The sequence below is a fragment of the Amaranthus tricolor genome, chromosome 1 (genome assembly GCF_026212465.1).
Source record: "Amaranthus tricolor cultivar Red isolate AtriRed21 chromosome 1, ASM2621246v1, whole genome shotgun sequence".
NCBI classification, from domain to species: Eukaryota; Viridiplantae; Streptophyta; class Magnoliopsida; order Caryophyllales; family Amaranthaceae; genus Amaranthus; species Amaranthus tricolor.
Genome location: NC_080047.1, coordinates 14,367,823 through 14,391,824, shown reverse-complemented (window position 1 = coordinate 14,391,824; position 24,002 = coordinate 14,367,823). Strand labels below are relative to the sequence as shown.

General features: G+C 34.2%; 2 protein-coding genes across 2 annotated transcripts; both read right to left on the bottom strand.

Moving 5' to 3' along the window:
* Positions 1 to 3,917: 3,917 nt before the first annotated feature.
* LOC130805114 (uncharacterized) lies at positions 3,918 to 10,005 on the bottom strand. Its single transcript, XM_057669757.1, has 3 exons — positions 9,706 to 10,005; positions 8,185 to 8,475; positions 3,918 to 5,451 (listed from the first exon to the last, which is right to left on the bottom strand). The coding sequence occupies exons 1-3, from the start codon at positions 9,856 to 9,858 to the stop codon at positions 4,285 to 4,287; spliced, it is 1,611 nt and encodes a 536-aa protein (XP_057525740.1). The 5' UTR covers positions 9,859 to 10,005; the 3' UTR covers positions 3,918 to 4,284.
* Positions 10,006 to 17,942: 7,937 nt separating this feature from the next.
* LOC130805107 (riboflavin synthase) lies at positions 17,943 to 23,371 on the bottom strand. The gene is made up of 2 exons (XM_057669743.1): positions 22,762 to 23,371; positions 17,943 to 18,497 (listed from the first exon to the last, which is right to left on the bottom strand). Exons 1-2 carry the CDS (start codon positions 23,287 to 23,289, stop codon positions 18,174 to 18,176), a joined length of 852 nt encoding a protein of 283 aa, XP_057525726.1. The 5' UTR covers positions 23,290 to 23,371; the 3' UTR covers positions 17,943 to 18,173.
* Between the last annotated feature and the right edge of the window lie 631 nt (positions 23,372 to 24,002).

Sequence of the window (24,002 nt, the reverse complement as noted above, 5' to 3'; positions counted from 1 at the left end):
AATGGGTATTAGACGGGGATGAATACCCAGATGGGTGGTGGGGCGGGGATGATTTTAGGTACAAACCCATCGGGGAGGGGACGGGGAAAAAAATTATACCCGCCACGGGGATGGGGACGGGGATGGATATTGCATTAACAGATGGGGATGGGGATGGGAATTCCAATCCCCGCCCCGCCCCGCCTCGTTTGCATCTCTAATCCCAATTGACAAAAACACCTACTACGTGCACGCATTTTACAAAAACACCTACTATAATTTTTGGTTGGTATTTTGAATAGTTTTAACAAACATTTGAACTAGTTTTAGTAGGTATTTTTGCATACTACAGTTGACATTTTAAATAGTTGATTTATGCATTTTGAACTAGTTATAGTAAGTATTTTCGCATGCTGAAGTGTTTGACATAACCTAATCACGACTTACTTTTTTTGACCTTTTCTGTAAGTTATTTAGACTAAGCATTGTAACTCTTCAAACTAGTCGTTATTTCGTTCGCTGCTAATAACAACGAACAAATGTTCTATAAAAACATACCAAATTTTCAAGTTTCATTCCATCCAAACTCTCATCTTCCTTTTACACACACACACACACACACACATATATATATATATATATATATATATATGTATATATATATATATATATATGTATATATATATATATATATATATATGTATATATATATATATATATATGTATATATATATATATATATGTATATATATATATATATATGTATATATATATGTATGTATATATATATATATATATGTATGTATATATATATATATGTATGTATATATATATATATATGTATGTATATATATATATATGTATGTATATATATATATATATATGTATGTATATATATATATATATATGTATGTATATATATATATATATATGTATATATATATATATATGTATGTATATATATATATATATGTATATATATATATATATATATATATATATATATATATATATATATATATATATATATATATATATATATATATATGTATATATATATATATGTATATATATATATATATGTATATATATATATATATATATATGTATATATATATATATGTATATATATATATATGTATATATATATATATGTATATATATATATATATGTATATATATATATATATATGTATATATATATATATATGTATATATATATATATATATGTATATATATATATATATGTATATATATATATATATATGTATATATATATATATATATGTATATATATATATATATATGTATATATATATATATATATATATATATATATATATATATATATATATATATATATATATATATATATATATATTTATTGTACAATACAATTGGCCAATGACAATGTGATTCTAAGCCTACAACTGTGACATCTAAACAATCAAAGTTATTTTTAAAACTCACATAGTCAAAGTTTTAGGTTCCTCATTCTCACAGATATTATTAGTAGCTTAGCAATCTCCTTAACGTTCTTCTATGCAGAATGACTCAATCTTTTGTATAGGTAGCCAAGGGCAACATAACCCAATTGTAGTCCTCAATGTGATCTAATGACTGGTCTAGCTAGGAAAGTTAAATACAACAGTTGGACTTGGTTACTGGTCTTCAGCAAACAAGACAACGTCGATCAATTAAAAAAGATACGCCATAGCGTATCTCTAAATAGTGACCTCATCAAAACCATCAAAGAAGTGTGAGAAGGTTTGTACCAATCAAGTAATGCGTAACCCACTCCCTCGAACTGTACCAATGGGAGAGCGTAATCTAAGTGCCACGTTCAACTACATCTTTCCAGCTCGGTAGCTAACGTCCAACAGTAGACACGATATACGCCTCGATGCAAAGACATGTAAGTACATCTATGTCAAGTAGGGTGATGGTACCTCACCTAATGGGAGATGGAAAGTGTGTGTATCTAAACACCATCTTTTCAGTATTGCTATAATTATAGCACGATCTACCCTAAAATAAGCTACAAGGTGAAAGTCATACAACCTCGCTCGCTAAATGTATGGGATAATGTGTGGGTCTATCTACATCACAGGGAGCTGAATCAGTATGCCAAGTGTATAATGAGTATGTATTGGAGACTTGTAAATGCAAAATAAAGTTAGTCTTTTGACTATCATATTAAAGTTAGTATTTAATGAACTTAAACAAAGATGCAAACCTAGGCATCCCATAGCAAAATGCTCCTACGATCGAGAGGGTCCTAGAGTTGCTCGTTCAATCTCTATCATTACAACATCATAAATACCAATCAATAACAAGTAATGTAACACTTCAGTTCATTTTATTGCAAGGAAAAATATAGTTGTGTGTGTGTACTTGGTTATGTTATTGTTTATTTGGATGTGTAATACTAGTATTATGACCTTCAGTATTAAAATGACAGCAAATATTACGTTTGCTTGTCCCTTCATCTATTTTGTTAGTTATCCTCTTAGATTTAGGCCTTCCTATTCCACGATGTCACTTTAGATCGTGTCCCACATCAAATCCGGAGTACTAAGGTCCCTCTTATTTATTAATGGCATGAAGCAAGAACTAAATGTGCTAGCATAACTCTCAATGGCATAGGCGTGGGAAAGAGTAGATGACGTTACATTCAAAACTTAATGTGAGTCTATAATGTTCACATTTTGATTCCCTAAAGGTACCTCTTCTATATGCAACTCTAAAAAAAGAATAAGGATAGACTTTGAATGCTTCTACATAGCCTCTAATGCCTCCTCATCGTCAATAAGAATAGGATAGGCTATGAATTATCCATTCATTCCATATTTAAAACTTATATTCACTCTATTTGTTGTTGAATCAATCTCAATCTTTGAAAATATATGAAGTTCTAATCATTTAGGTGCATGTTCGAATTGCATATGAACAGTTTATGTTTTCCACCAACGTCTCGACATTTCTATTACTTATTTGAATTTCACCATTCTAAAACGTAATATAGTTACATGATATGATGTCATTTTCTAAAAAATACATATACAATCATAATGATTATCAAATTCATGACAAGAATAAGTACAACTAACATTAAACATCAAGTTCTAATTCATTAAACAAGACTAATTGGAAGAACTAAAATCATAAACAACTACAATTTTGCCATCATAAATTTTAATTTTAAAAACACAATATACTAAAATCAATTAATAATTACCTAAATCCTAATATGAAAGATGAGGAAGTGGTACTTTGTAATACTTGATCTATATTTAAATGAACATATAAGAATAAATAAAACCCTAATATGCAAAAAAAAAAAAAAAAAAAAAAAAAAAAAAAACATAAATTTAAGATTTTTTTTGCATAGGGCAAACCAAAAATGTCCCAAAACTCTATAATGGTGCTAAATTAGAAAAAGAAAGTAATTTGAGAGGTTGTAGAAGTTCTAATGTTTTTTTTACTCTTGAAAATTTGTAAACTTTACGTTTATGAATTGAGGGGATAAATAAGGAAGTCTATTTGATTTTTTAGGCGATTTTGTTTGCTGTTCGTAACAGGAAACATGAAGCTGGTCAACAAAGGTCAAACTCTTTTGTTCATCTTTACTAATAGTGAATATAGAAGTTTGATCTTTTTTTTAACCTTTTTCTCTTTTGTCCACTGTTAGTTACTAACAAGATCCTTACCTGAGCTTCGAGCTGAAAACGCATATTTTGAAAAATATTTCTTCTCTAGCTTAGATTTAAAATAATTAAAAAAGCTCATCTCAAATTTTCTTTCGTATACAATATGTGTGTTAGGGTCATTTAAGGTCTTGTATACATGTAAATACCTTACTAATATGATTTGAATTCTATATGCTAGTTATTTTCAAATCGAGTCAAATCATACATGAATTCGGTTAATTTTGGACTTCTTTACACACAAGAACATCAAACCATTTTTCATATTGAGAACGAAAATGAACTTAATGGATAGAGGCAATACCAAGGACGTACCCCAAAATTGGATTTTTGCGTACCAAGTAGCAACATCATTAATTAAAGAGACAATCTCACATAATAAAATAGTAAGACTGTCACAACTACAGTACTTAAAGTGATCTGGATACTGAAAGATGACTTGAAAATAAGGTCACAAATATACAATGATCTCGGACCTCCAACTCCGAATGCAACCAAATACGAACATCATAGGAGGCTTTATTATAAACATGGAAAGGGAGTACAACTGCGATGATAATAGAGGCAATTGCACTACCAGGGTTTTATCCGTCATCATTACCAGCTTCGCTGAGAACTTCCTGAGGAATGCCCATTCAACCTGTCGAGCACAGCATTAAAGTCCACTGCCTGCCCACTTTCCTCAAGCCGTTGAATCACACTTACAACATGATCACCTCTGTAACCCATGCTCACCAGCTTGTCTATAAGCTCATGATAAGGATGGTTGCGAACATATTGCTGAGGGCTAGGGTTACGAATCATAAGATTGCTACTGCCTGGTGGCGGAAGATTTGGTACTGAAGGATTAGTATTAGGATAGACACCTTGGGAGTAGTGAGCTGGTTGAGGAGGCTGATGAGATCTGCCACCATCACCGTCATATAGCATGTAAGTTCCGGCAGAAGAGATTGATGGATGAGATCCACCAGTTACATATCCATCACCTGGCTGTGATGGGAAACCACCTTTCACGTGAGGGGAAGGATGGGGCTGAGCAGGTCTATTGGCCCCAACATACCCATAAGGCATTCCTTCCTGATGACCAACTCCTGAAAACGACATTTGCATTGGCATGCTACCTGATATTCCCTCTGGGGGAGGTGGATTGGCCTGTTGACTAGTCATGTAAGAAGGATAGATACTTGACTGGGGACTTGGAGCCCTGATCTGATTCTGTGGTTGCATTGGTGGTTGCTGGGATGGTTGAATAGATTGCTGCTGGGATAGTTGCACTGGTGCTTGTACAGCCGGAGCTAGCTGGGGCCATTGTTGATATTGGGGGAACTGTTGAGTCTGTGGTGTCTGATTCACTTGATTTTGCGAGGGTTGGGGAGCTTGTAATGGTGGCACTCTATACTGGTTGTCAGCTGGGTGATAAGGATGTGACTGACCTTGGGGGTTTGGCAACTGATTAGAAGGTAAGAAATACGGCTGTGGTTGGCTATGAGTTTGTGATGAAGGTTGTGGGGGTGCACCAGACTGCTGCAGCACAGGGGCGTGGGATGGCTGTTGAGCAATTTGACTAGGCAAAGCCAGAGCCAATTGAGTGTTAGGTGCATCTGACAGATCATCATTTTTCTTAGACTCGGGGGTCGATACCATAGTTCTCTCATCTTGACAGGGAGATGAGGACTCTTTCTGTGCAAGCTGAAGTTTGGCAAGTTCTTTCTGAGTTTCGGCTAATTCTTGCTTGTCCCTAAGTATCTGGACTGATCTATGCACCTATAGTTAAGAAAGCAAAAAACAAGGTTATGCTTGAAAACTTAAGAGACACATGAAAGCCAACAGCAACAAAAATATGAATGATTAGTCATCATGTACACCAAGACCTGACCACACCCATTTGCCCTAAGATTCTGACTTAGTTGCATCACAAATGAACACAGCGTACGAGTGTTGCCTGCAAATCACGATGAAATATATAAACCCCGCCTTCTACATGAACAAGAGTATAACACAATCCCATCAACTTCCAATTAAAAAATATATTCACATGAACTTTTCAAGCTTTCTTAAGTTACAAAAGAGCTAACAAAACCATCTCAATATCCTTTCTAAATTGGATCCCTCTTTTTTGCAAATTCAAATCATGATAAATCCTAGATTGGATAACCAATGTAAAAATATTGATTAGCTAAAACCAAATGAGCAGGAAAGGTGAAAGCCTTTAGAACAAAAGGCATCGTCAGGTTATAACGACGCCACCGTCCACTTTTTTAAATGATAATGTGAGAATGAAATCTGGTAAGCTTCAATCCAATGATCTGACCTTCCCAGCAACCTCCAAACTGACTGGATTGATCTGAATGGAACTAAGCTAAATTGATGGGTTGAACTGAACTTAATAGAACTATACTAAATTGAAAATAATTTGCCAATAATAGGCCCTAATTTTCAGATCTTGCATGACGCCTTTAAAAAACCAATCACATTAATTTCTGGGCTTTTATATAATCGCTGAACCATAATCAATAGATATCAAGTACTGATAATAGGGTTTTTGTTTTTGATAATTAAAATAAAGTCAAATATTGGTTCTAAATTTTAAGATATTGTACATATTTGCTTCACATTTTTGATCAAAAAATTTCCAATCCATGTTATCTCGTAGAGAACAATAACAATACCAAAAACCTTAATCTCAAAGGGATTGATTACTAATTTGAAAGGGGCCACTATTACATAATTCACTAATCGTCTTGCGAATCGTGAATCGAAATAAGTGAATTATGGTCGGTTTTAGTCTATTTTTGAACCATTTTGAGCGAATCGCGAATTCAAAAGGCGAACTAACTAGCGAATTATGTTTTACTTAAAGGGGCTGTGCGATGCCGGCCGCCACTACCACAAATTAGGACACATACTTTACCACTGCACGAGACCTTAGGGTGTCAATTCTGCTTAATGCAACGGTGGCCAACAAACTAGGCTATGAGTTTTCTTGATCTACCATTGATCCTATCTAGGTAAGCATTTAAGTATAGTAGTTATAAATCTTTCTAATATCTGAAAACTAAAATATCAGAACCAAAATTTTCCAATCCATTTTAGAATGCATATAGTGGTCAAATTATGTCACTTTTAGACATCCTATCTATGCTCAGTGCTACAGAAATGAAGTCGTCAAAGACTTAAAATTCAAAACACCTTATGCAATAGTTGTATTTGCGCAAAGAGAATAAGCACTCACAGAACAATACTAACAAAACACTACTTTCTCTCTTCTATCATAATTCATAAGTTTCCTTCCTATTTCTGTTTCTCAAAGTTGAGATTCAAAATCTAGTTACTGCAGAAGTGAATTTGCTAAATAGCCACGAGCCCACAACTAATCTCCAAGGCAGTATCACATATGTTACCAGGAGTCTAATATTCTTTAATTCACCTCAAGTATAGTGTTGTATCTTTGACAATTGGGCATAGATATGACACTTGGACACTTCAATTGGGTTCAATATCTTGGGAGTACTTCATAAAATAGCAAACTCAAAAACTTGGACATATATCATTGTCTGACATGAGTATACGAGTCCGAGTAACATAGGATTGAAAAGGATGCAAAACTCATAGCATGCGTAGAAATTGCTAACTGAATAAGATCAATAAAATTTCGCTTATTTGCAAGAGCTATTGAAGACCATAATCATCATTGAACAAAAAGACTATACATGAAAAAACACAGATAATGACATAAAGCTTGTAAGTGTTTTTTCGGAAGAAATATTTAATGCCAAAAAGAAGATTATTATGAGACACAGACCATCAGCTCAACATCACAAATTTACTAACACACCAACAGTAAGCACAAAGGCCAAAACTGGGCAACTGCTATATAACTAATTTACTTGTAGCTTGGATGAATAAGAACTGAGGAAAGAAAGATGGGCAAAGGGAGGCGAGAAACGAGAAAGAGAAAGGAGGGAGATGACTAGAACAAGTATTCCCCATTTCGAATAACAGAGCGATGAGAGAGAAAATAAGGGAACTAATCCTATCATGTTAGAAACAAAATTTAGCAATTATTGTAAATTAAGTTAAACAAAGATAACCTTTTGTTTCTCAAATCGCTCTTACTTTCTCTAATCACGTGACAGAGAACATAAAGGGAGAGGTAGGACATACAAAGTGGGGTAGAAAGAGAAATAAAAGAAAACAAAAAGAAATAGAGTGGATATAGAAAGGATAGGAGAATCAAATTAAAAGCTCAACAAGGAGGAAAAATGGATTTCCACAGCACCTTAGCAAGATAGAAAATTTTTGTATTTGGAAAAAAATTGAAACAAAATCCCTTTATTTAGTCCACCTGATAGTTGGATATCCCAAAAAAGGGATATTAGTTCCCAGCCTTTCGCTTATCTTCCTTACTCTCCAAAATAATTCATTCAAACAAGTTGTTCGCAGATGATCAAGACATGGTTAACAATACATATGTACAGATCAAAAAAAGTAACTTACTTCTTGAAGATGTTTCTCTAAAGATTTCAGCTTTGAGTCATCTTCCCTGTGATCACGGACCAAATCTGAACGCATTTCCCCAATTGACTTGTCAAGGTTGTAGCAGTACAATTCCAATTGCGAAAGGCGGGAACTAATTCCCTCCAGGAAGCGCATGATATTGTCAGTATACTTTTTCATTGTCCTTTCAACAGTCGAAATCATTTCTTGACTCAAGGAATCCTCTGGCTGATTATAGGCATTAGCTGTGGGAAACACTGATGACCTTGAAATTCTGTTTTTCTGAAAATCCTGCTCAAAAAGCAAGAATCCACAATGTTCTTGATTAGCCCCAGAACACAAAATGAAAAGAAAAGAGCAAGGGAACAATAAGTTACACACTGCAAACACAAGGGTAACATAGAATAGTGCTTCAAAACTAGAGAATCCATGGAAAGATTAACAATATCGGTCCAAGAAAAACAGATAAAAACAAAGCACACCCACACTACCAATGATTGGAATTTGCCGTTCAGGTAGTTTACACATAACCCATCCGCTAACACATGAAAACCAAGGGACAATTTCCACAATATCAAAATACAGACTTCAAGTTTAGCTGATGAGAAACAAATATTCCAATAATTGTTGGACAGAAACATTATTGTTCAATTCTGCAGTCTTTTGCTTCCAGCAATGTTCGTTGAACAAGGATGATACAGGAAAAAATTGCATTGCAAAGCATAGACATAACCATCAAGCATAAACAACTAAAACTTCTATTTACTAGCTCTGTCCGGCTCATATATTCAATCTCATCAATAACATCTTCCTGATTATGAATAATCAAACCGTTATTTGCCTGAACACAACACTCATTAAATTGGTTCAATATAAACATAGGACGTACTAGCCGCAAAGAAAACAAAAGTTAGTTGGTAACTAAACACTAAAACCAGAAACACCGCATTCCCTTACGCAGCTTTTCATTCAAATTGCGAAAACACATTCTAACGCTCGTCTTTTAGCAATACATTTTTTGAACACAAAGCAGCAGCAGTGAGAAGAGAATCACATACAACAAACTAAAAGCTTCAAATTCAAACTCAAGTCTCAAATCTTGAAACAGAATTTCATTAAACACTAACATAGATACTATCTTCTACACAGCATTGTAATTCATCGTTCGGTCATTATAGAACATGAATATTAAATACCTAGTCTTCAATTTAATGTATTTGTCAGCAGAATCCTAATTATTGAAATACATCAACCATTATTTACAATTTGGCTATAAGTCAACAAATGATCGCAACAACCAAGCTTGGAAAACCACTTCTCTGATAACATAATTAACTGCTCCAAAATCCAAAAAAAAAATCCCTTCTCCAGGACACGATAAGAACATTCAACACAAACAAAAAAAAAAGATTCCCACAAAACAATCAACAGCTTCAATCAATACCTAATATAGGATCTGACCTCGCTGATCAAAAGCGGCAGATCATGAATTGAAATTGAAAATTTGCTCAGAAGAGATACCTTGGCAGAATTAGAAGCAATAGATGGATCTAAGTGAGTTTCATTAGAGGAATCCTGATTAGTGTAATTTTCGTAAGAGCATAGTATATCATCGGAAGCAAAATCGAAACCTTTGGAAGCAGAAGTAGGTCGGCCAGAAGATCCAGAAGCCATGAATACGAAGACTCCAGAAAGAGAGGATGAACTGAAGAGGAAAAATGGTTGACGGAGTTGTTAGGGTTCGTAGTTGGAAGTTTGCAGATAAGGCAGAAAAAAGGAAGCTGAGGAAGAAGGTTACTTGAGCTTGGGAGCTCGAGAAGATGCCCCTCTTTTTATTTGAAATTAATCAAATCTTTAGCATTTTTTATACTTCCTCCGTTCTTTTTTTATCTTCTACTTTGGATTTTTCACGCATATTAAGGAAAATAAAATCTTTGAATTGTAGTGGATATTATTTTAATTAAATAGTAGTGTGAAGTAATGATTGTATTGGAAGTATGAGGTTGTAGTGGGTATTTTTTTAATCAAATAGTAGTGTGAAGTAATGATTGTATTGAAAGTATGATAGAGAAAATAATTATAAATAAAACTAAATAGGTAAATTAAAAGAAAAATGAGAGTTTTAAGGGGTAAAACCGTAAAAGTAGGATAAAAAATTTTCAAAAATAGAAAGTATTCTAAAGTGGAAGAACTTATAAAACTAACCATTATAATAAGGTGGAAGAATTTAAAAGAACGGAGGAAGTATTTACTATTATTATTATTATTATTATTATTATTATTATTATTATTATTATTATCATTACTCCTATTTATTATATGTATATATCTTAATTACTTCCCTTTTTCATTCTGAATTACTTGCACATTTAAATAGAAGACAAAAATTAATTTAAGTGCATTTTTGTCTTTTTACCCATTTGAATGATAACTGAAAAGGTAACAATGTGATAAGAATAAAGTATGGGTAAAATTAGACAATTATTAAGCTACTTTTTAATGAAGATGAAAAGAGTGCAAGTATTGTGTGAAGAAAAGAATAAGCGGAAGTTTAGAGTAGTTAGGATGAATACTATGTTTCTATTATTCTTTAATCACAATTATAACCCTAATATATACAATGAATATGAGCTAACTAAAAAAATAATTAATCTAGGAAACACAAATATTGCCCTAATAAATCCAGCTAAAAAGGGTAACAGAATAACAGAAGAATAATATAAAATAAATACATATATTCCTACACTCCCCCTCAAGTTAGGTTATGGGGTTTCCAATGCCTAACTTGGATAAAGTAGTCTCGAAGACTTCAGCTGAAACAACTTTTGTGAGGATGTCAGCTAGCTGATCTTCAGATTTCACGTGTGGGATGCTGATGATTTTCTTCTCCAGTTTCTCCTTTATGAAGTGTCTGTCAATTTCCACATGTTTCGTTCGATCATGTTGAACTGGGTTTTCTGAGATATCAATAGCTACCTTATTGTCACAGAATAACTTGCGTGCTTCTGTTGGTAGAAAGTTTAGTTCACATAAGAGTTTCTTGAACCATAGTATCTCCGTTATTCCTTTGGCCACTCCTCTGAACTCTACTTCTGCACTTGATAGTGCAACTACTTTCAGTTTTTTGCTCCTCCAAGTGACCAAGTTACTCCCTACAAGGGTGAAGTATCCAAATGTAGATTTCCTACTATTTCGATCACCTGCCCAGTCAGCATCTGTGTAAGCTATGAGGTCAAGGTGACAATTCTTCCCAAAGAAGACTCCTCTATCACTCGTGCCCTTCAAGTGTCTCAAGATTCTTATAACAGCTTTTATATGTGGTGTCTGGGGTAAATGCATGAACCGACTCACAACTCCAACTGCGTATTATATGTCAGGCCTAGTATGAGACAGATAGATGAATTTTCTCACCAATTTGTCTGCTGGTTCTTCTCCTGGTATTGTCTGGAGTCTGTGATTAGCAACAATTGGTGTTTCTGCTGGTTTACAGTCAAGCATACCCACTTCTGCTAGCAGTACCTAGATGTATTTCTTCTGATTGATGAAGATCCCCTTCCTAGACCGGAATACTTCTATACCAAGGAAATACTTCAAGTTCCCCAAATCCTTCATCTCGAACTCCATGAATAATTTCCTCTTAAGATCACTAATCTCCTCCTCATTATTCCCAGTTATGACCATATCATAGACTTAGATGATTAAGCATGTGATCTGATTGTTCCCTTTCTTCAAGAACAGTGTATGATCAGAATTACTCTGCTCATACCCAAATTTCTTCATAGCTGCGGTAAATCTACCAAACCAGGCTCTTGGAGATTGTTTTAAGCCATATAAAGCCCTTTTTAGTCTATATCCCTCTCCTGGAGCAAATTCATCTGAGAACCCAGGTGGAGCATGCATATACACCTCTTCCTCAATCTCACCATGAAGGAATGCATTTTTCACATCGAACTGGTACAGTGGCCAATCCTTATTAGCAGTTATCGAGAATAGAACTCTAATGGTGTCTATCTTGGCAACCGGAGATAAGGTTTTGGAGTAGTCAATCCCATATGTCTGAGTATACCTCTTTGCCACAAGGCGAGCTTTGTACCTCTAAATAGTTCCATCAGCATGATATTTTATTGTGAAAACCCATTTGCAACCTACAGTTTTCTTCCCTTTGAGTAGCATACACTTGTCCCATGTGCTATTTTTCTTTAGTGCTGAGATCACATCTTTCATTGCTTCTCGCCACTTTGGATTTTGGAAAGCTTCTTCAGTATTGCGAGGAAGGGAACTTGAGTATAGACTGGTTTGGAATGCCACTGCTGTCTGTGCCAAATTATTCATATCACGACTAATAGGGAATCGAGATCTCTGTGATTCAAACTCTGGATTATACCTCCTTGGAGGAACACCTCTTTTTCTTCTCGGAGGTAATTCATATCTGCATGGAGATTTAACAACACCGGATACATCATCATCAATTAGAGATTCAGGTTCAGTTAATACCTCTAGGCTTATAGATCACCTGTTGTTCACTAGATGCTTCAGACAAGGTAGGGGAAGCTTGAGGAGAAAGTAGTACTATGTCTTCAGTAGCAATGTTTGTGGGATTACCTACTTGCTCTTTGGGGTTCAGATCATTAGTTATAGAATGTGTAAGCCAACTCAAGTCATCACATGTAATCTCCCCCTGAGGACGAAGCTAGGGGTAAAAATAGGAGTTCTAAAAAAAATCACAATCCATTGTGGTATAAAGTTTATTCTGAGTTAGATCAAAGCAGCGATACCCTTTTTGGTTTACACCATAGCCCACAAAGATACATTTAATAACACGGGGTTTAAATTTGTTTCTAGCAAGTTTGGGTAGATGGACATATATGACACACCCAAAGACTCGGGGGGTAAGGAGTGGAAAGAGGGAATGGTGGTGTGATCATGAAGGGTTTCAAGGGGGGTTTTGAACTTTAGGGTTTTGGAGGGTAGTCTGTTAATGTGGCAGATGCAATAGCTTCGAGCCAAAAATAAGGTGGGACATGGGCTTCAAACATAAGGGCTCGACTTATTTCAAGGAGTGTACGATTCTTCCTTTCAGCTACTCCATTTTGTTGTGGTGTATGTGGACAAGAAGTTTGGTGAATAAGGCTATGGGTGGTGAAAAAATTTTCCACATGCTGGTTCATGTATTCCCCCCATTGTCAAATCGAAGAATTTGAGGCTTAGTTTTAAATTGGGTAACAATCATATTATAGAACTTGACAAAAGCATCAAAAACTTCAGATTTGTGTTTCAAGAAATACACCCAACTCATTTTAGTACAATCATCACTAAATAAAACAAAATATGAATAACTCTGTTTATTAAACTCAGGAGCAGGGCCTCAAACATCAAAATGTATCAAAACAAAAGGTTCACTGCTATGATTATAACTAGGAGAATTAGAGCGTTTGTGACTTTTCGCAAGGACACAAACTTCACAGTCTAGGGCTACATTACAATTATTTAATGACGGAAAAAGACGTTTTAGATACCCTAATGATGGATGTCCTAGACGTTGATGCCAACTCCATAACTAATGATCGAAGAACCCATGAGCAAGCAAAGTGTGACCCTTTTGAATCGCCTCGTCCACATAGTACAAGCCATCTAGTTCAGTACCACGCCCAATAATCCTCCTTGTCTAAGCATCTTGCACAACACAATCAGAAGAAGACATAAGCACTGTACAGTTTAGTTTCCGAGTCAATTGACTAACAGACAACAGCTTATGAGACAAGCTAGAAATTAAGAGGCAATTGTCTAATTTTAGAGATGGAGAAATAGTAACGGGCCCAGATCGATCAACATTCACACACTCCCCATTAGCTGTCTGAATGTAGGTGCGGGTTTTTGGATTAGTAGATAAAAGATCACGGGGTTCAAATGTCATAGTATCTATGGCCCCACAATCAAATATCCACTGGGATGAAAAAGGAGGCTTACACATGAGGCCAAATTTGTGGGTCACATGTGGGTTTTTAATTTGTGGGGTTTTAGGAAAATGGTGGGTTTTATTTAAAATGGGTCGTGGGTTATTTTGTGGGATTAAGGGGTTATATAAAGGTATTTTAGGAAATTTTTTTATTTGTCCCTCCCCCTTTCTCTCTTTTCTGGTTCGTTCCCTTCTCTTTTCTCTAGTTCACTTGTGTCGCCATTATTATCCTCCTTTGCTTCTGATTTGTGGGTTGGTCCACCAATAGACATGATCGCAGTGTGGAGGACACCGGTGGCCATGTTAGCCTTGCCGCCGACTCTGGTTGACGGAGCCTTGGTGGCGGCTTTCCGTTGCCGATGCTCCTCCCACCACTCCGAAAGTCGATCAATTTTAAACACCCTTCCTTTGTGTGACGGTTTCCTCCACAGTAACTACATTTGAGGTGAGTCTTGTCCTCCATATCACGCCGGGATGAAAAATCCGACCGGTGTTTAACGGCCAACCCACTCTCGATTTCTGAGGGGAAATCTTTCCCGGTGATGAAGCGTGGGTCATGATGCCACGCCTTGAGATCTCACACCTAATAGTAGCGTATGCCACTTCAACGGTGGGAAGTGGATCTTGATTTAACAAATCCCTCTTTTCTTTTTCAAAAGTCTCGTTAATTCCGGCCAAAAACTGGAATAAACGTTGTTTTTGGATGAAGGTGTTGAAGATTGTTATATCTTCTGCGTGTAGCATAGGGTTCCGCTGCCGTCGATCCATCTCCTTCCAAATTGTGGTCAGTTTCCTATAAAAGACCTCTAGGGGGTCTCGATTCTGTTTTAGGGCGTTGGCTTGAAAACTCAGATTAAAGATCTAGAGTTCGTCCCTTCCATTGCTTAATAAAACTTCAATCCTTTTTCATAAGTCTCTTGCAACAGTGTAGTCTAAGAACTGATTTATGAGATCTATGTCGATGTTCGAGATGATCCATGATAGGACAATGGAGACCCTTTGTTTTCAGAATCTGTAAATGGGGTTTGAGGTGCTAAGAGGATTGTCTATGATGTGGCTGAGACGTCCCCTGTACTCTAAAGCAATTTGCATCATTTTACACCAAGTTGTGTAATTTTGATAGGTCAATTTTTCGGCTATTTTCAAATCTGGTGATATAGTTTCAAGGGTTGTGTTTGGTTTGTGCATTTGTTGAAACAATTTGAACATATGTTCCATCTGTTCCATGGTTATGAGTTGTTTTGAATCTGTTTCTGCCATTATTTGCAGGTAAGATTGTTAAGGTAAATGATGATGGCCGAAAGTGTTGCCGGTCCTGAAAAACATCTTTGACTCTGATACCATGAAGAAAAGAATAAGCGGAAGTTTAGAGTAGTTTAGGATGAATACTATATTTGTATTATTCTTCAATCACAATTACAACCCCAATATATACAATGTATATGAGCTAACTAAGGAAATAATTAATCTAGGAAACACAAATATTGCCTTAATACATCCAGCTAAAAAGGTAACAAAATAACAGAAGAATAATATAAAATAAATACATATATTCCTACATTGTGATGCAAGTATTATGAAATAGAAAAATAATATTTAATTAAAAAATTTAAATTTCGTTGAGTTAGATTTTTTGTTGCAATCTTCAATATTTATTTTTTTTTGTCCTTATTTTATTTGAATATTTATTTTATTCTATGTAAAAGTTGTTTGTATGAAAAAGAAAAGGCTGAAATGTTTTGATGGGACCTTCTTATTTGCCTTTTCTTTTTGTTTTCTTTTTATTTATTTAATATTGTGTAGGAAGGTTTAATAAAGGTAGTATAAGGTTTTGGTACAATTTGACGAGCATAGAACTAGTTTAGGTGATATGTGGCCTAGTTGAAAAAATAGTGTACAAAGTAATTCACATATATAATTTAATTTCAACCAGGAATAATAAAATAGATGGGTAATTATATGTACTTTGTTTTTTGTGGGGTTTTTTTTTCAACTTTAAGTATTACATCTAAAATTTAATTTAATTGTTACGATTCTAAATTTACTTGTAACTTAACAAGTTTATAAATATTGCAGTAATTTTTTAATTGCTACCATTACTAATCAAATAAAATTAGACACCTAAATATCGTAAATAAAAGAAGGCTAATCACTTGATTGTTTTGTGTGGAGATTTATTATTAAAAACAAAATCATTGAAAAACACACAAAAGCATCATATCAATAAAAATTCAGTATTTAATACTAATGTCTATCAAATAAGTTATTAAATCTTTTATTTGCAATTGTAATATTAAACTCATTTTGAAATTCATAAACCTTTTAAGGCAATTTTGATTTATTAATCATTACTCACATAAATCAATAGTTACAAAGCTTTTGAAAGCAATTTCAGTTACAATTTTATCGTAATCATATTTGATTCAAATCATTAGTTTAAACTTATGAGCGAAAAGTTAAAGGGGTAGTCATCCTATGATTTGCTGGTAACATATCTACCGTCCGGCGTCCGCAATATGTCCAAAAATTTATAGGTACATACTCGTGTCCTTAGTATACGCATGCTTTTGTTATGCCGTGGTACGCGCATGATAGGTACGATTCTGAGCTTCTTTTTGGTCTTTTCATACTCATTTCTGTGGTTATAAGTGTCATTTGATTAAATTATGAGCTTGATTAATAAAAAATTGAGTTTAATGCATTTTATATACCTTAGATTTAACTTCTTAATTATTTGAAAATTTTTGGAGTAAAGTTGGTCAAAATACTATTATAATAAGTATAGAATAAAATTGAATAGAGGGTTCAAAGATGTATGGAAAAGAGAATTTTTGAAATAGATAAGTAAAATTATCAAAAAAAAAAAATACATTAAGCTATATTTTAACTTATTTCCAAATGTAAGCGCCTGCAGCCCAGAGCTCAGGTTCGATTCTGTTCGCAATTAGTAACTGTAAACGGAGGCAAACTGGTCAAAAAAAGTCAATCAAGTTGTTCGTAGTTGGTAACTGCGAACAAGATATTTGGTCAAAAAAAGCCTACAACTTTGTTCGTGGTTAGTAAGTGCGAACAACTCCTTTGGCTTTTTTAAATTAAACCCTTTGTTCGGAGTTAGTAAGTGCGAACAGAACCCATACCTCAGGTTTGGGAATTAGGCGCTTATATTTGGAAAAAAGTTGAAATATAGCTTTAATGTATGCTCTTTTTTTTTTTTTTTTTTTTTTTTTTACTTATCTGTTTCAAATTTTCTAGAAAAGAAAAGAAGCAAAAAAGAGTGCTTTAGTTGGATTGAAGAAATGTGGCAAAGAAGAGAAGGAAAAAGGCTAAAAAGTTTACATAATGCAAAGTTTTGAAAAGCAATTTTGACATTTATACTCTTTTAATCATAACTTGTTAAGTAAAAATCGTATTTAATCATAACTTGTTAAGTAAAAATCATATTGATGCAAAACTAATTAGGTTCAAAAACTAAACTTCAAGAGCTTTCAACGATATATTACATGCAACAAATAACGCCTATACCAAGCGAGAAAACACAATTCTAAAATGCATGTCAAATGCCATGGGAACGACGACCCATTTAGATCCCAAGTCAACGGGTCGTCAATCCTTTGCAACTACATGCCTATTATATTATTTCTTATTTTCTTATTTTATTTCATTAATTTATTCATTAATATAAACAAGGTTCGAGGTTAAATCGTTATTATCCTAATCTTTTACTAATAAATTAAGATGAAATAAAATTTAGGTTAATAAGTAAAAAAAAGTTTAAATGAGTAAAAAATAAGCGAACACACCATTTCACAACTTAGCAATGGATAGAGTAGAAGACGTACAAAAATGTTTAGGAAGAAAAAATTAATGGTTTCAAAAATCAAGTGAACTTGATATCCTCCAAGAAACATTACATTTGATTGCAAAGAGAAATCCCTTCTCTTCTCTTCTTCTCGGCGACGTAGAAAAGGAGGAGACGCAACAAAGAAATCCACCATTTTAATCATTCCAAGGTTCCATTTCAATCTTTGGTACCTTAAGGAGATTTGGAAGCTTCAAGGAACCCACTGTTAAGGAGTCTCTCAACATACTTGCCTAGTATATCCACCTCTAGATTCACCTTTTGCCCGACTTTTTTCAGCGGTATCACGACATTTTGTTGAGTGTAAGCAACCAACATAAAGTTGAAGCATAAATCGTCATCAAACACATCCACGACTGTCAAACTTGTGCCATCAATCGCTATGAATCCTTTCGGAACAATGTACTTCAACAACTCTGGGGTAGTCTTAACCTTCACCCATAAAGAATCATCTTCCGGATCAAGCGATACAATTTCTCCTGTCCCATCAACGTGTCCCTAAATTCGGTATCAAATGCACAGTCAAATACAATACAAGGGAAGAACCATTAATTACACAATTGGCTGCATCTAGAAGATAAAACTATGAAAATCATCGTCATCATTATCATATCCAATATTCCGCTCGAAAGCAGGTTTGCGTGAGGGAAGGTGACGGAAAATCCATACCCGTACTCCCTTCTCAGGGAGGACTAGAGGATTGCGATCGATTTTACCCAAAACAGTAAGAGCCCTGCATAAAGAGGATATGAGTAACAATGAAACAAAATTAAGCGGTGGGTTTTAACGGTATTCCGATTAAGGCTTGAAATTTAGAATAGATAGGATTGAATGCCTAACTAGTCTCTTTGACAAGATATGGAGAAAAAACAAGATGACAAAATGACCGGAGAACAAGCAATATAGTACCAATTCAAAAAATCAAGCACAAGATTGTTGTTATTTTAGGGGAATTAAGCTTATGACTACCATGATGAGATTAGATTACGGTAGAGGGTGATAAAACACCGCCTCCAAAGACGGACAATTCTAGAAAACCAATTTGGATTTATGCCTGAAAGATATACCATGAAAACTATCCATCAAATGCAACAACAAATGGCGTACTACAAGGTAAAGAAAAATGATTTGCCCGTGATTTTATAGATCATGACAAGATCTATGACAATGTATCTCGAGATGAACCTTTTGAGCGAGCTTTTAAACACATCTCTATTGCGCATGCTAGTGAATATGCTAGATTACAAGAAACCTAGAACCTCATAATCAACCTATACTTGTTTAAGAAAGACATATTTGTTCTTAGCAAATCTTCTTTCTCAACTTACAATTCTCATCTGAGTACCAAAATCTTTCGAACCTATTCTGTTAAACCTCCTTAATTTCCAACTCTACAAAACAAACCAACCAAAATACTAAATTTGCACAAGATATACTAGAAACTATAAACATATTTCTGCAGAAATAAAATGTGAAATAATTGCAAAATGTTTAAGCTACTACTTACTATTGTGACCAATCTTTAGAAAGTCGTCATAAGTGTAGTTTTAAAGAGTCTCAATTGTTCACGTACTGATATAATGCCATTGGTGGATGATATTACTGGTGAAGAAATGGAACATGGAGACAAGGGCTTCGGATGGGAGTAATGAATGCTTATATTTAGTGCACCCTGACTAAAGGGAAGAGTTTTCAGACCATGAGAGCAATGAGTATAGCTGTAAAGAACCCAGTCCACATCTTAGTATATACTAGAAGTAAGCATAACATCTTGAATCGAGAGACTGCTATTTATTGAGTGAGGACCAATACAAGTAGTTTCATTTGCTGAGTGGTTCGTTATGAAAGCGAAAAAGTTATGCCTTTTTAATTTTGTATAATAGAATCCTTTCATGCCATATTTAAGGACGGGTGATCATACCATGAAAATTATAATGAAAAAGTGTTTACACTGGAGTATTGAGTCACTCAAAATGCTCTAGTATCTAGGTTTTAAACCTTACGTAACACAATACAATAACCTTCGCCTATTCTTCTTCTGCCAAAACTCTTTTCTGTTTTCCTATTCCCAGGTATTCTCTAAGGTGGTGCAGGTAACTCAGGGCACAGAACATCACGGACAGCTTTAAGGCAAGGATTGAAGCAAGGGAGAAGATGCAATTGATGGCAAAGCTGTACAAACACACATACACCCTAAGATCCAAATTAACATTGTCACATGAAGTTAGAAAATGCAATATCTTGATATCAATAATTGTTTGCATGTTTTTTTTTTTCTGTAAGAGGTATATTTGAAACTTTAAGAAGGGTATAACTAGTTAAAAAAGCACTAGTTTGCAAATGAGGAGATAAAACAAGTGTCCAAAGCTCGAAACATTAGGTTTACGCACATGCAAACAGCAAAATCATGGATACAAGCAAAAAAAGTGGATTACCCCCTATCTGCAAGGATATAGATGGGAAAGAAGGTTAAAACCTTGGTGGAAGCCGTTTAATGACATTGGAGAAACAAAATATTAAAAATGGAAAGTAAGTCTACAATCCTAGTTATGCTAATGAATTTCTCATAATGGGATGATCTTGTTAAGGAATTAAAAGAGAACTTGGATATTGTGAGAAATTTAGGAGAGTAACGATACTTCTTTTTAATAGGTATAGAAGTCAATAGAACATGGACAGTGGACACTTCATTTAAAACAGAGAAGTACATCATTGATGTCTTGAAAAAGACTGCTCGGATAGGTTGCAAAGAAGGTAGAGTTTATTACTTTATTTTTTCCAAAAGCAATAAAATTGGTGAATAATTTCAAATGTTTAAACAAAATTGCATGAAAAGCTTTTCTATCTTAATCTACTTGTGCTCTCTCATTTATATATTCTCAAAAATTGCAAAGGTAGAGTTTATCACCTTAGCATTTTTGATGTTATTGTACTCCAAGGTCATCATTAGAATATTGTTCATGTACTCCAATCTCTTCATCAGATGAAAGCTCACTTATAACTTGTCCCTAGTTTCGACATAAAAACGGGAAAGGGGAAGCGGTAAAGATATCCCTTTCAAATTATTCATTGGTAACATTTTCATTGTCTCATCTCTTTTACCGCCTCTAGTCTTCTTAATTGCACCACTCTCCAAAAAAGCTCACATCTTAATTGCATCACTTCTCCCAAAAAGCTCTCACATCTTTTATAAGAATTGTGCGTTTATAACAAGAATGAAGGAATTATTTCACATAGGGTTCGGGATTTGTAGCACACCGCACTCATCTCAAGTAAATGTCCTACATATAGTTCACTTCAGTTCTCAAAACTTTCATCACCTAATGAATTGGTGTGCTAGTATAGAAGAAATAATTGATGGATGTAATGTTTTGTAAAAAGAAAAAAAAATGAGAAGGAAAATCTTCTTCAAATGAACAAAGAAAACAAACACAAACATTATATATAAAAGCACAGTGCTTTATATCCAAATTTCAATCTTCTACATGATTTCTTATAATCTTTCATGCAAAACATTTATATTTAGAAATGGTTGAACCAAAAGAAGATGTATTGAAGACAATACGGGTAAGCATTCCAACTCAGTATAACTGATGTAATTAGTTAGTTAGCACACTAATATTTTATCACTTAGTAGTTCTTTACTAGATCAGGTTGTTAGCAATCTGTTACAACTGATCTATTAGATTCTTTCTCTGTTAGCTTTTTACTTCTCTTACTGCTTTCTCCTATAAATCGATGCTCCTACTCTTGTATGTTAACTCAATTCAATTAGAATAACAAAAATTCTTATATGAAATGGTCTCAATGGGAGACAGCCCAATAATACATATTTTTGGCATATGAACTTCTTGGTTTGAGGTCGTTTCACTGAGAGACGGTTCCTCACAATAGTAAAGAGTGTTTATAAGTACATTGATCTTCGGAAAGATTGAGTGGATCAGTTAGAGTCCCTTACTGATCTTTATATGGTATCAGGGCCACACCATTTGTGTTATCTATGACTCATGTTATTGTTTTGTTTTCAGTGAGTGATTGAGACAAATCCTTTGTGAATATGCAACTTATTGCCACCTTTAGACCCAGGTAAGAAATCTAAACCCAGTCCTCTCCAGAAATATAGTACTACATTTTATAGTGCAAACTCAAACCGACGGATGGGGCAAGAAATATATCAGCTGTTCCATAAGTATTCACTTTGTACGAAAACTTCAATTTCCTAACATTCATTTCATCCAACAAAAAACCCAAAAAACAAAACCATTCAAAAAATCCACAACATGTAACAGTATCCAATCATCATCATCATCCCAATGAGTCCCGCCCAAGGAAGGTTCTGGAGAGGGGGGGAAAGAGGGCAAACCAATACCTTATCACGAGGAGGTCGCCCTCAACTTCTAACGGCCCATTTTATAGGTGGTAATAAACGTTGGTAATGAAAATGAAAAACTAGTTATTGGTTGAAAAATCTCTTTCCTATCTTGATGGACATTCTTATCCAACTTCAATCATCTCATTATCTTCATAAAATTCATTCTAAAATGCATTACTATTAGAAGATGTAGTATTAGGTGGTAGGTAATTTGTAAAAGAAAACATTTTTTTTATCAAAGTTTCATCACCGGGAATGATATGGAATTTTTGATGTAAATTTTAAACTATAAATCATTCTCATTATGTACTACTTACCAAACGGATCCTAAGATTATCCAATCAAAATGTATAATGCACATATGAAAAGAAAAGGAAATAAAGAACAAACTTGAACAAAATGGCCACCCATACGAGTGGAAGGCTGAAGGGCTCTTTCCAAATTAACAAGAGAACCTGGTTGGAGTTCAATCAACGACGTCTTTCTAAGTGTCTCCGGTGCTAACCCAACTGTAAATTCAGATAATTCCGTATTGAATTCCGTGACAGTAAGGCATGTTCCATTAACGGCAATACTATCACCAAGCTTTACATCTTCAAGAACAATTTTTGCTCCAATTTTCAGGTCAAATCCCGCATTTTCGCCATACCCCAGTTCCTTAACTTTACCCATTTCTTCAACAATTCCAGTAAAAAGGCATGAGATTTGGTTTCTGTAAGATTTAGATTTAAGGGTTTGGTGGGGTTTTGGGATTGCATTTGGGATTTTGAAATGTGATTTAAATTTGAGTTGCCCGTTTGAGGAGAGATTAGGGAAATTGAGTTGTGAATTTGAGGGGAGATTGTGGAAGTTGAAGATTGAGAGCTTTGGGTGGGAGAGTTTTGGGGAATTCAAAGAGATTGAGACTTTAATTGCCATGTTTGATTGATGATCTTCTTTGGGGAGTAATAGAAGTAGATGGACATTTGATGACTGATAGTGATAAGTATGACTTTGAGTACTTTAATTAAAGCATCTCCAATGGTAGTTAACTTTTTTTCTTTTTATAAAAAATTATTCTGAATAATCTAATTTGTTGTTAATTTTTTTTTTTAATAATCTGGTATTTTAAAATTTTTTAAATAATTCAATCTTTGTATATTTTTTATTGCGAATGAACTGTTGTCACAAAGAATTGGTTACAACCGATACATCCTTTTTCTTTTTATCTTATTCAAATAGTACCTTTTATTTATTTTTAATTAAAAAATCTCTTTGACATTCATTAAAGTTTTCATCTACCTCTTTCTCTTTATTTTGAACACGAATAAAAATTCTCATCAGCCCAGAAACCTTTCTTCGCCTTTTTTTGGTTCGAGTTTATACTCACATTTCACATAATTTTTGGTAATTGAAGCAACACTTTGAGAAGAAGAGGAATTAAAGTTCATGATTATTTAAAATTATTAATATTTTTACTAAAATAAAGATGTGAAAGTTTTTTTTTCTCTCTAAAATTTTGGGGTTGAATATGGTGTTACTCCATGGAAGCAAGCTTATAAAGTAAGAGGAGGATGATCATTTGAATGTAACAACTAGTAGTAATCTGAAATAGCCGGTTTGTTTTTTCGAGTGTCCATAAGCAACAAAAT